At 36.7% G+C, this 12,628-nt stretch overlaps 1 protein-coding gene across 1 annotated transcript; it reads right to left on the bottom strand.

Annotated features, from left to right (window-relative positions):
• Positions 1-126: 126 nt before the first annotated feature.
• Positions 127-1,250, bottom strand: LOC131402814 (centromere-associated protein E-like). The gene is made up of 2 exons (XM_058537344.1): positions 1,103-1,250; positions 127-459 (listed from the first exon to the last, which is right to left on the bottom strand). Exons 1-2 carry the CDS (start codon positions 1,223-1,225, stop codon positions 127-129), a joined length of 456 nt encoding a protein of 151 aa, XP_058393327.1. The 5' UTR covers positions 1,226-1,250.
• Between the last annotated feature and the right edge of the window lie 11,378 nt (positions 1,251-12,628).

Genomic DNA, 12,628 nt, shown 5'->3' with positions numbered 1-12,628 from the left:
GCCTTAACAAATGTATATGCTGAAACATTTTTAATAAGATATTGTCAAACTGTCTCCCTAAAAGGTTATAACTTACATTTTCACCAACAGTACCATTGATTTAAAAGAGAAGGAGGCTTCTTGTATTTAAAACATGTTCACTGGATAGGAAGAAAGAGCATAACTCACTCTAACTATGGTTTCTTGTAGGTTTGCCTTGAGTTGGTCTCTCTCCAGTTTGAGATTCTCTTCTACTACTCTTAGACTATCTCTTTCTTTCATTACAGATTTCATTTCTTCAAGGTTTTCATGAAGTTTCTGAGCCAGCTCTGAGTTCTCCATTTCCATTTTATCCAGAGTTAAACTTTGGGTCTTGAATTGTTTCTTCAATTTCTCTATTTCAGACATTTTTTTCTGTGTCTCACTGACATCTTCTTTTAACTTAAAAAGTTGATGTTCATTTGTCTTAAGTTCTTGGATCTTAAGATCATCATAAAATAACATGTTAGGATACAGATGGTTTTTAAGGGAAGTATCAAGAATAGTTTCTAAATTGATTAAAACAATAGGCTTCCATGTGACTCAATATTCTGCATAATTCCAACAGAATTTACTTTCTTTTGAGGTATAATATACATAAGCACACTAACCTCAAGTGTATAGCTCAATTATTCCTGACATACGTATACGTCTATGTAATTACAGCCCAGATTAAAATACAGAATATTTCTAGCACCCCATGAGGTTCCTGGGTGCCCCCTTACTCCAGCCAACCACTATTCTGACCTTGATCATCCTAGATGAGTTTGCCTGTTTTTGAACTTACAAATCACAATGTATGTATCCGTTCTCCTGTTGATAGGCATTTGAGTTGTTTTCAGTTTTTCACTATTATGATTAGAGCTGATATGAACATTCTTGTACATATCTTTATGTGGAAGTATGCATTCTTTTCTCTTAGGTACATACTCGTATATGCTGGGCCACAGGCTGGTATACGTTCAGTGTGAGTAAACATGGCCAAGCTGTTTTCCAATGTGGCTAAACTGTTTTACATCCCCAAAGGATTTTAGGCACAAATAAGTCAGATATCCAATCAAATAAGCCTCCCTTCCCCCAATACCTTTTCTTGTAATTTAGCATTTGAATTTTCTAAATCCATCTGCATATTTGATATTTCATCTGTCTTCTCAGAAACAATCCCTCTGAGTTGATCAATAATTTCCTGGTGCTCTTTAAGATGCATGTGAGCAATTCTTAGTTCCTCTTGTTTTTCCAGATTCTTAATCATTAGAGAATTTTAAAAACAGTGATATATCTTAATTTTAACTAGTATTTTCTTAATGAAAATGATATATTTTCTTAGTATAAATAATAAAACTATTACTTCTTAATCTACATCTTTGTTGTTAGAAAATTACAAACTTATCCCCCCGTCCCTACCTCCCCACAACCAACTCCTAATTCCCAAAGGCAAACATATTACATACGTACTATTCTATAGCTTGCTTTTCCCCCTAAGGGTTATTTTGGGCTTCCATATTAGGACGTGCAAATCTATTCCATGGTTTTATTATGTGCTGCATAGTATTCTGACATAGTGCTTGTGTTTACCCAGTTTCCTTCTGATGGACATTTAGATTGTTTCCCATTTTTTAGTACAAATTGCTACAATGAACAACCTTGTGGTGTGTATTTCTGTATGTGTGTATAAACATAAATATATATTTATCTTAACAATTGATTAAGTGTACATATAGGATAAAGTCTATAAAGGAAATAATGGTTGCAGAATTTAAAATTTTCAAGAATACCAAACTATGTGCCTAAAAGTTATATCAGTTCACGCACACTAATAGTACCCCTCATTTCAAAGAAGGCTCACTACTGTCAGAAAACCCCATGTCTCCTCACTAGGGTGGGGAATGAGTGTAACTTACTTTAGCTTTCAGCTCTCTCAGGCTTTCACTGAGCTGGTCTCGCTCCATTTTGAGGGTTTCCTCCACTCTTCTGAGGCCATCTCTTTCCTTAGTAACAAGTTTTATTTCTTCAAGGTTTTCAAGATATTTCTGAGTCAACCTGAACTTCTCTGCTTCTATACTTTCCAGGGTTGAATTCTGGACCTCTAATTGCTTCCTAAATTGCTCTGTTTGATGCGCATTTTCCCTGAGATCATTTTTTGCCTTAAGAAGTTGATGTTCTTTCTCCTGAAGTTCTTGGATCTTGAGATAATCATACAATAAATTATGATATAGACAGATATTGATAGAAAGCTAAATAATAGTTTCTAAATTAATTAAGGCAAGTAAAGACAAATCTTTGCTTGTCTTCAATTTTAGGCTAATTCATATACTGTTTCTTTACACAAACGACCCGATTCAAACTGTCAGTTACTCAGATAACAACCGAATGTGATCTTATTTGGAAATAGGGTTTTTGCAGATGTAATTAGTTAAGGAATGAGAGGCTCTTCTAACTGGACTAGGGTGGGCCCTAAATCCAATGAGAGTGTCCTTATAAGAGATAGGAAAGGACACGGAGAGACACAGAGAAGATCATGTGAAGATGGAGACAGAGATGGGAGTGATGCAGCTACAAGCCAAGGAATACCGAGGATAGCTGGGAGCCAAGGATAACAAGAGGCCAAGAAGGACCCTTCTCTAGAGCCTTCGGAGGCAGCATGGTCTTCCGACATCTTGGTTTTTGACTTCCAGGATCCAGAAATGTGGCAGAATAAATTTCTGCTGTTTTTAAGCCACCGAATTTATGGTAATTTGACACAGAAGTCCTAAGAAACTAGCATAGAGTCACTAGGTAAATCAAGGAGGCAAAGTGAATATGAGAAAAATTTAAAAAGAAACTGACTAAATATACAGATGTAGCTGTCAAACTGTAATTCCTCATCTCTTAAAATCTTTTTGGATAATTTATTTTTACTTCCAACAAGGTCTTTAGGGGGTGGCCCACACAAACATTGAAGCATTAACTTTTACATAAGGCTATTGATTTTACTTCTTTAGGAGGAGAATGAAATAGACAGGAGGTTTCAGTAAATTCAGTTAGGTTATAGTCAAAGGGATGAGAATTACGAGAACACATGTTAAGAAAGCATCATTCAACAGAAGCACAATGGAAACAGCAATGTATTATTTATAATGCAAGTGGTACTGTTCTTAGAAGAAATAGAAAGTTCTCAGTGGGTGCCTTTTAGAATTACTGGAGCAGTACAATTGTTACAAGAGTCTTAGCTCTTATGCAAATATACTATGACAGCACCTTACTTCCATTAAGGAAATGATTCAGGAAATTGTAAACATCTAAGGGATGGCAATAGTGACAAATCTTACATTTTAGAGAATGCCTAATACAGGTCTATAAGGGCAGGGGCTTTGTTTTATTGACTAATGTATCTCAAGCACCCAGAGCAGAGCCTGGCCCATGGCATTGCTCAATAAATATCTGATGAGTGAATATATCATGAGTAGTTTAGATGAACCAAGGCCCCACTCTCATCTCAAGACTCCAGGATAATGTAATCCTCACAAAGGACAACAGCAACATCTTCGTGTGAGCTGAAACTGTCCAAAACATTAGCAGTGAGATCTGACCATCTGGGAGGCATATTCTATTTCTGAAATTTAGGTCTACTGGGATAAAAAATTATTACCAAAAAAAGTTTAGTCAGGAAATATGGCCAGGAAGGTAACTTTAAAAATTCACCTTTTCCTTTAGCTTTTCTTCAGCTTCTGCCAGTTTCTCACAGGTCCTATAAAGCACTTCCTCTTTCTTTATGGTATGGTTCTTTTCTTGTACAACTATCTCTTGTTGTTTTTTAAGCTCACCTCCAAGAATTCTTAATTCTTCCTGGTTTTCAGTTTTTTAAAGTTGACATTAAAATAAATACTAGGTTACATTTAAGAAATCAGATAAAAATCAGCATTTACCTCAGCCTGAAAATGGAGGAATCATGGCAAAGTATATTGGAAAAGACCTATTGAAAAAGAACATAAGTCTTTATTTTAATCATGTAAATGCCAAGAATCTGCTTTCTTATGTTGTTTCTTTATTGCTCAATGTACATTCGCAGCATGAGAATTAGAACTGGATCTAACATTCTATCATGAGAGGTTTGCTTGTTTTCTACCCCTAAGCCAAAAGAGACCATCTCTACACTTTCATCAACTGATGATGAGACTCTAATTATGGGCTTTTCATACACTGGGATGGCTTGTTTTGGGGCATTGATTTTGAGCAAGCTCGAAATAGCAACTGTCCTTTGCTAGCACGACTTGGGCTAATCTTACTTATTATCTTTAAAAAGTGACATTCTCCAGTATCAAGACCAAAAAACATTACAATCCAGAGACTGAGAAGAGAATATGACCTTTGTCTGTATTCTTATTTACATTCAGATATTTTGAGCAAACAGACAATCCCAAGAAACATGAAAAATTACACAAAAGGTCAGGTTCTACCGTGATCCACAGCAAACTTTTCAAAATATTAATTTCTATCTATTACACATTATATTGCCCCTAAATATAAAAATAAAGCCTAAAGTAGGTTTGAAGATACTGGCAAATATTAACAACAAGCAAACATGAAATTAGAGAAAACTACAACAGCATAAATACAAGAGAAACATTTAGGAACAAATTAACAAAATACGTACAAGATCCGTACACTGAAATCTACACAACACATCACTGAGAGAACAGAGAGTTTATAGAAAGATACACAATAAGCACATGAATGATGCCCAATATCTTTAGTCATTGGGGAAAGGCAATTTAAAACAATGAGGTTACACCCAATAGAAATGGTTAGAATTAAAAACACCAATAATATGAAGCTTTAGTGAGGATGTGGAGCCATCAGAATTCTCTTAATTTGCTGATGAGAATTAAACTGGTACAACTACTTTGGAATTGAGTCTAGTAAACTCTCATCAAGTTAAATATACATGTCCCTATGACACAGCTATTCCATTCAGATACTTACCCTAGAGAAATAAAAAACATACGTTCACAAAAAGATTAGTATAAGAATGTTTACAGCAGCTTTATTCAAGAGTCAAATAGCGTCAATGACTCAAATTTCCAACAATAGGAGAAAAACTAAGCAAACTGTGGCCCATTCATACCATGGAATAGTACCCAGCAATAAAAAGACATGTAGAAAGAAGTGAGACACAGAAGAGCACATGCTGTGTGGTTCTATTTGTGTGAAGATCTAGAAGAGACATGGTGATCTGAGGTGGAGAAACATCAGGATAGTGACTCTACGGGGCAGAGGGTGAGGTGAGGATTGACAAGTGGATGTGTGAGGGAACTTCTTGTGGGTGGAAGTGTTCTGTATCTTGACTGGGGTGGACAGTACACAAGGGGACACATTTGTCAAAAGTCATCAGACTGGACACTTGCAGCAGATACATTTATTGCGTGTAAACGATACCTCAATAAAGTTGTAAAAACCGGAGACACAAAGATAAAAACACACTACCAAGTACCCGGTGCTGAACTCACCCTGTCAGTACTCTCCCTCAGGTCAGTCTTCAGTTGCTCCTTTTCTGCGGTAACACACTCTAACATTTGTCGCAGCTTTTTTTTCTCCTGTATCAAAGAAAATATCATTCTCTGTTGTTCAATCAGCTCATTATCAACATCTGCAATCAACACTTGGGTTTTTTTGGCTTCCAAATTCTGCTTTCTATCTATGTCAACCATCTCATATATAAATACAATAGAGAAGAATTTCTTAGTTTTAATAATAACAAAATAGCCAACACATATTACTTATTATGTACCAGGCACTATTTTCATATATTGATACATTTAATCTTCACTATAACCTTATGAGGTAGGTACTATTATTATCTCCATTTGACAGGTGAGGAGACTGAATCCGAGAGAGGACAGGTCATTTGCCCACAGTCACTCAGAGACGTAGAGTCATGCTGTGAGCCCAGTGCTCTGGCTCCAGAGTTTGTGCTCTTGTGCCTGTGTACTGAGAAGAGCTACCTGGACAGCTACAGATGACCCACACTCACCTTCACGTCTGACAGGTTAACCTGACTTTGTGAAGGAGTGAGCCACCTTAAACTCTCCCCCTCTTTCTTTCCTTCAAAAGCTGGAAATTGTAACCTCTTCCCTACTCCCAACAAATCTTTATTTTCAGAGTTTTATGTTATATAAGAAGGCAAAAGAGTTTTATTAGAAACATATTTCATATCAAAGCATAATACATGTTTTCTTAATTTGCACTTTCCACACACTGCTTAAGAAAAGCACCTCATGTCAACTCATTTATCCATAAATAAGGCTGAAGCAGAGGTAACAGAATACGTGGACTGCTTGGTAAAATGAGACAAAACTGACATTACAAGCATAGGTATGAAATTACGGTATCACCATATAATCCTACACTACCCCAGTAAAAATACTCAGCTCCATGTTGGCCACAGATGTTTGAAAAAGTTGTTATAATAATCTATATTTTCATTAGAAAAAAAAAAGAAAAAGAAGAAAAATAATCCAATGACACTAACTTCACACAATCACTATTAGAATTCTGGAATACTTCCTTCCAGATTTTTTTCCATTAAATTTTTTTTTTACATTGCAATTATGATTCATTTATTTATACATAACATCCTTTTTTAGGTTCACTTTTCCACTTAGATTAGATGATATGCATTTTCCCAAGCTGTTACATCATCTTCAAATTATAATTTTTAGTAGCTGCTCGATTCTCTAGACTGGATATGGACAAAACATATTTTACTTACCTACCCCCTTACTGTTGACAATAGGCATGAGTTTCTGACAAAGATGAGCACAGAGCTAACTACTAAGTACATGAGAAATTAACATTTGTAACACACAATCTTGGGGACTAGTCTGTCAGATACTATAATTCAGAATCTTGCATCTTTATTCCTATATATCGGAATATACACAGAAACAAAGCAGAGTGAGACAAAGTTCAAAACTGAACTCAGCCTAGAAAGTATTTCAGCTACCAAGGTTATGAGCAAATCTAATAGCTCTAATCATTAAAGAAAAAAAATTGTGTTCTTTATATGAGAATAAGACAACTAATCACAAAGTTTGAAATTTCTGTTGAGATACACTAGAGAATCTCACTTGCAGAGAGAGACACATCAAGCTGGACTGAAAACGGGCACTCGAAGTGGATTCATGATAGACCTATTAGTGCAGCCCTCTGGTGCCATGAAAAACAGAGGGACGACGGAAATGCCCAGACCCACTTCTTTATCCACATGGGTGATTCCAGCATGAACATATCACAAGACCAAGCTGATCGCGGCCTCTCATCCCAGATTTCAGAAACCTGGATGAACAAAATGGCCCCAGAGAATGCCCAGTCAGACCCTTTTATCAACACAGATGATTCCAGCATGAACATAATACCACAGATCGGCTCGTCACAGTGAGTGTAACTCTCCTTTCCCCTCACTCCTCCTCTACTGCCCTTTCTCAGGGGGCCCTGTGCCTGCATTTTACATTTGTTTAAAAGCAGCTACTGATTGTTATATCTTATTTTCAAAAGTCTATTTAAAGAAACATTCCCCTCATAAAAGTGGAAATTATAAATTTTAAACCAAGGTTAAGTGTCTTTGGCCCATGGTTGACCTAAATTATAGATAAGCTGAGAACACAAAATACAAAGCAAGTGAAAATGCTTCCTAGGAGAAAATGACTGAAGCATAGGCATAGAGGAGGAGAAAGCTCCTTTTCCAAGGAAAGAATAATGTACCCCAGGGTAAATGGGGAAAAAAAGAAGATCATTATATACAGGAATAGTATATAAATGTATATATAAGTTTATTTACATAAGTTGGATCTCACTGAATTATTCTGTAGTATGCATTTGCTTTTATTTAACAGTGCGTCCTGGAGACGTTTCCATCTGTATATAATGTCTACTTTAAAAATTTACATGACTGTACAAAATTCAGTTATATTTCTATACATTAACAATAAACAATTAAAAAGGAAATTGAGAAAACAATCCATTTACAATAGCACCAAAAATAATAAAATATAAAGGAATAAAATTATCCAAGAAGGCAAAGACGTGTACAATGAAAACTACAAAATGTATCTGAAATAAATTAAAGCAGCAACAAATACACAGAAAGACATCTATGTTCATGGATAGGAAGACTTTGTATTGTAAAGATGTCAACACCACCCAAAGTGATCTCCAAATTTAATGCAATTCTTATAAAATCCTAACAGTGTTTGCAGAGATAGAAGAATCCACCCTGAAATCCACATGGAATCTCAAGGGGCTCCAAACAGCCAAGACAATCTTGAAAAAGAACAGAGCTGAGGCCTAAAACTTCTTGATTTAAAAACTTACGACAAAGCTGTATTAATCAAAACAGTGCAGTACTGGCATAAAGACAGACATACAGGCCAATGAAATAGAATATAGAGCTCCGAAATAAACTTTTGCATATATGGTCAAATAATCTTTCACAAGGATGTCAAGCCCACTCAATAGGAAAGGACAGTCTCTTCAACAAATGGTGTTGGACAAACTGGCTATGTCACACAGAAGAATGAAGTTGGGCCCTTACTTTACATCATATAAAAAATTAACTGAAAATGGATCAAAAGCCTAATCATAAGAACTAAAACTATAAGACTCTTAGAAGAAAACATGAGAGGAAAACATCGTCACACGTGTCTTGTCAATGATTTCTTGGATATGAAACCAAAAGCAAGGCAACAAAAACCAAAATAGATAAGTGGACTATATAAAAATTAAAAACTTATGTGCATCAAAGGACACAATCAACAGAGTAAAAAGGCAAGCTATGGAATGGGTGGAAAGATTTGCAAGTCATACAACTGATAAAGGGTTAATATCCAGACTGTATAAAGAAATTCTACAACTCAACAACAAAAGACAAAAAACCCAATTTAGGGCCTGGCCCGATGGCTGAGTGGTTAAAGTTCTGTGTGCTCTGCTTTTGTGGCCCGGGTTGATGGGCTCATATCCAAGGCGCACAACTAATCCGCTCACCAACTATGCTGTGGGGGTGTCCCGCATCCAAAAACATAAAGGACGATTGGCGTAGATGTTATCTCAGGGTTAATCTTCCTCAAGCATAAAAAGTAGAATGGGCAACAGATGTCAGCTCAGGGAGAATCTTGCTCAGGAAAAAAAAAAAATCCCATTTAAAATTGTAAAAAATAAATAAATAAAGCACTTAGGGATAAATGTAGAACTCTAAAAAAAAAACCAATTTAAAAATGGGCAAAAGGGGAGTGACATCAGCATCATGGCAGAGTGAACTCTTTCTCCGATAGGATACAATAAAAGAGACAGTCACAGACCAAGAAGGGTCACTCACACAGCACAAAGGGACATTGGAGAGTCCCACACTGCTGCATATCTGAGAGTGGACATGCTGGGGCCCCCCAAGGAGGTAGGGAGAGGTAAGGAGAAATCCCCCCCCATCAGATCGGTGACTCTGGTCTGTGAGGCTCACAAAGGGGGGTGTGGCTACCTTCTGCAGGGAAACTGTAGCCCGTCAAGCTCTCTCAGCCAGTGGGAAACTCCCACACAGAGGACTCAGAACTGCTGCAGGGGTGTATCAACATTTGAGGACCCCAAGAGAGAAGATAATGAGGGGCGAGTGAGAAGCCCCCCCAGGGACTGGGAGCACAAAAGAGAGAACCCTTCCCAACCACATGCCCGATGCTGCAGCTCCACTGATCAGTCAGAGCAGCCACAGCGCAGGCAGCCAGGGAGCACCAGCAGCCGCGGAGCACAGGGCGCTCAGATTACATAGCCCTTGACCCTTACCGAGTGGCAGGAGGGGGAAAATGCAACCAGATATTTCCAGGGTGAGGAAAAACACGGTGAATACAGCAACCACGTTGCAAAAGTATATTAAATCGCCATACCAGAAGGAAAATGACAAGCACCCAGAAATCAACCCTGAAGGCACAGAAATTCATAACCTAAATGACAGAGAATTCAAAATACCTATCATAAAAAAGCTCAACGAAATACATGAAAACACAGAAAAGCAATTCAACAAGATAAGGTGTTTCTTCACAAAAGAGATTGAAATCATAAAGAAAAACCAATCTGTATTGATAGAGATGAAGAACACAACGGAGGACATAAAGGAGAGTCTGAGATCTTTAAAGAACAGAGCTGACAATACGGAGGAAAGAATTAGCATTATCGAGGATAGTAATACAGATATGCTCCAGATGGAGGAGGAGAGAGAACTAAGACTAATAAGAAATGAAGAAAGTCTCCAAGAAATATCCTACTCAATTAGAAAATGTAACATAAGAATTATAGGCATTCCTGAGGGAGAAGAGACGGAAAAAGGAACAGAGAGATTATTCAAGGAAATAATAGCTGAGAACTTCCCAAATCTGGGGAAAGAGCAGGAAATACCAGTAAGTGAAGCCAATATGTCTCCTAAATATGTCAACAGGCAAATGCCCTCTCCAAGGCATATAGTAGTATAGCTGGCAAAAGTTAATGACAAAGAAACAATATTAAGGGCAGCTAGACCAAAACAAAAATTAACGTACAGAGGAATTCCCATCAGGCTCTCAGCAGATTTCTAAACAGAAGCTTTACTGGCTAGGAGAGACTGGAATGATATATTCAAAATCCTAAAAGACAATATCTTTCAGCCAAGAATACTCTATCCAGTGAAAATACCCTTCAAAGATGGTGGAGAAATAATAATTTTCCCAGATAAACAAAAACTAAGGGAGTTCACGGCCATGAGACACCCACTGCAAGAAATGCTCAAGAAGGCCCTCATGCCTGAATAAAAGAAGAAAAAGGGAACACAGAGCTTGGAGCAAGGAGAAAAATAGGTAGACAAAATCAGAAAAAACAGTAGATCTTTATCAGAATAGGTTAGCAACCACTTAAATACCACAATGAAAGATCAAAGGAAGGATAACACCACAAAGAAATGTAACCTCATCACTTTAAACACACATCCACACTACAAGATGGAATAAGTTGTGACAAGAATAACTTAGAATGGGAAGAGGAAACAGATCAAATGGACTTAGTCTAAGGAAATAAGAGGCCATCAGATAATGGACTATCTCATTCACAAGATTTTTTATACAAATCTCAAGGTAACCACTAAACAAATAATCAGAACAAAATCACATATGATAATAAAGAGAAAACAAAAAATGTCATAAGACAGAACTATCAAACTGAATTGGCAGTCCAAAACACACGGGGCAAGAAACAAAGGAAATTCAAAAGAACCAGAAAATAAGCAATAAAAATGCAACATTAAGCCCTCATATTTCAATAATTACCCTAAATGTAAATGGATTGAACTCTCAAATCAAAAGACACAGAGTGGCAGGATGGTTTGAAAAGCAAGATCCAACAATATTCTGCCTCCAGAAAACATCTCAGCTCTAAAGACAAACAGAGGCCCAGAGGGAAAGGATGGAAGACAATACTCCAAGCTAATGGCAAAGAAAAAAAAGCAGGTGTTGCCATACTCATATCAGACAAAGTAGACTTCAAGATAAAACAGGTTCAGAGAGACAAAGAGGGCCACTATATAATGATAAAAGGGACCCTCTGCCAGGAAGATATATCAATTATAAGTATATATGCACCCAACATAGGAGCACCAAAGTACATAAAGCAACTATTAACAAACATAAAGGAGATATTAACAACAACACGATAATAGTAGGGGATCTTAATACCCACTTACATCAGTGGATAGATCATCCAGACAAAATGTCAATAAGGAAACAGTTGACTTAAATGAAAAACTGGATGAAATGCACTTAGTAGACATATAAAGAGCACTTCACCCAAAAACAACTGACTACACATTCTTCTCAAGCGTGCACAGAACACTCTGAAGGATAGACCTTATGCTGGGAAACAAGGCAAGCCTCAATAAATTTAAGAAAAATTAAAATAATAACAAGTATCTTTTCAGACCATAATGATATGAAACTGGAAATAAACTATAAGAAAACAACTAGGAAAGTGACAAAGATGTAGAGATTAAACAACATGCTACTGAACAACCAATGGATCATTGATGAAATCAAGAGAAATCAAACAATACCTAGAAACAAACACAAATGAAAATATGCCATACCAACTCACATGGGATGCAGCAAAAGCGTTCCTGAGAGGGAAATTCATAGCACTACAAGCCCACCTCAACAAACACTAAAAAGCCTAAATCAGCAACCTTGAATTACTCCTAACAGAACTAGAAAAAGTAAAACAAGCAAAGCCCAAAGTCAGCAGAAGGAGAGAAATAATAAAAATTAGAACAGAAACAAATGACATTGAGACTAAAAATACAGTAGAAAGGATTAATGAAACAAAGAGTTGCTTCTTTGAGAAGATCAATAAAATTGACAAATCCTTAGCCAGACTTACTAAGAAAAAGAAAGAAAAGGTTCAAATAAATAAAATTAGAAATGAAAGAGGCAAAATTACAACAGATACCATGGAAATACAAAGGATTATAAGAGAATACTATGAAAAACTATATGCCAACAAATTGGACAATTGAGAAGAAATGGATAAATTCTTAGACTCACACAACATCCCACAACTGAACCATGAGGAAATA

Source organism: Diceros bicornis, unplaced genomic scaffold (genome assembly GCF_020826845.1).
Source record: "Diceros bicornis minor isolate mBicDic1 unplaced genomic scaffold, mDicBic1.mat.cur scaffold_275_ctg1, whole genome shotgun sequence".
Lineage (NCBI taxonomy): Eukaryota > Metazoa > Chordata > Mammalia > Perissodactyla > Rhinocerotidae > Diceros > Diceros bicornis.
Note: the sequence above shows the minus strand (reverse complement) of the source record. Positions and strands in the feature narration are given on the sequence as shown.

What these genes read in the sequence shown, in the direction of transcription:
- LOC131402814 (XM_058537344.1), bottom strand. Translation starts at nt 1,225, where the DNA reads ATGCATCTTAAAGAGCACCAGGAAATTATTGATCAACTCAGAGGGATT. An exon ending in ATGCTAAATTACAAGAAAAG is followed by an intron (nt 460 to 1,102) that starts GTATTGGGGGAA and finishes GATGATCTTAAG; the next exon opens with ATCCAAGAACTTAAGACAAA.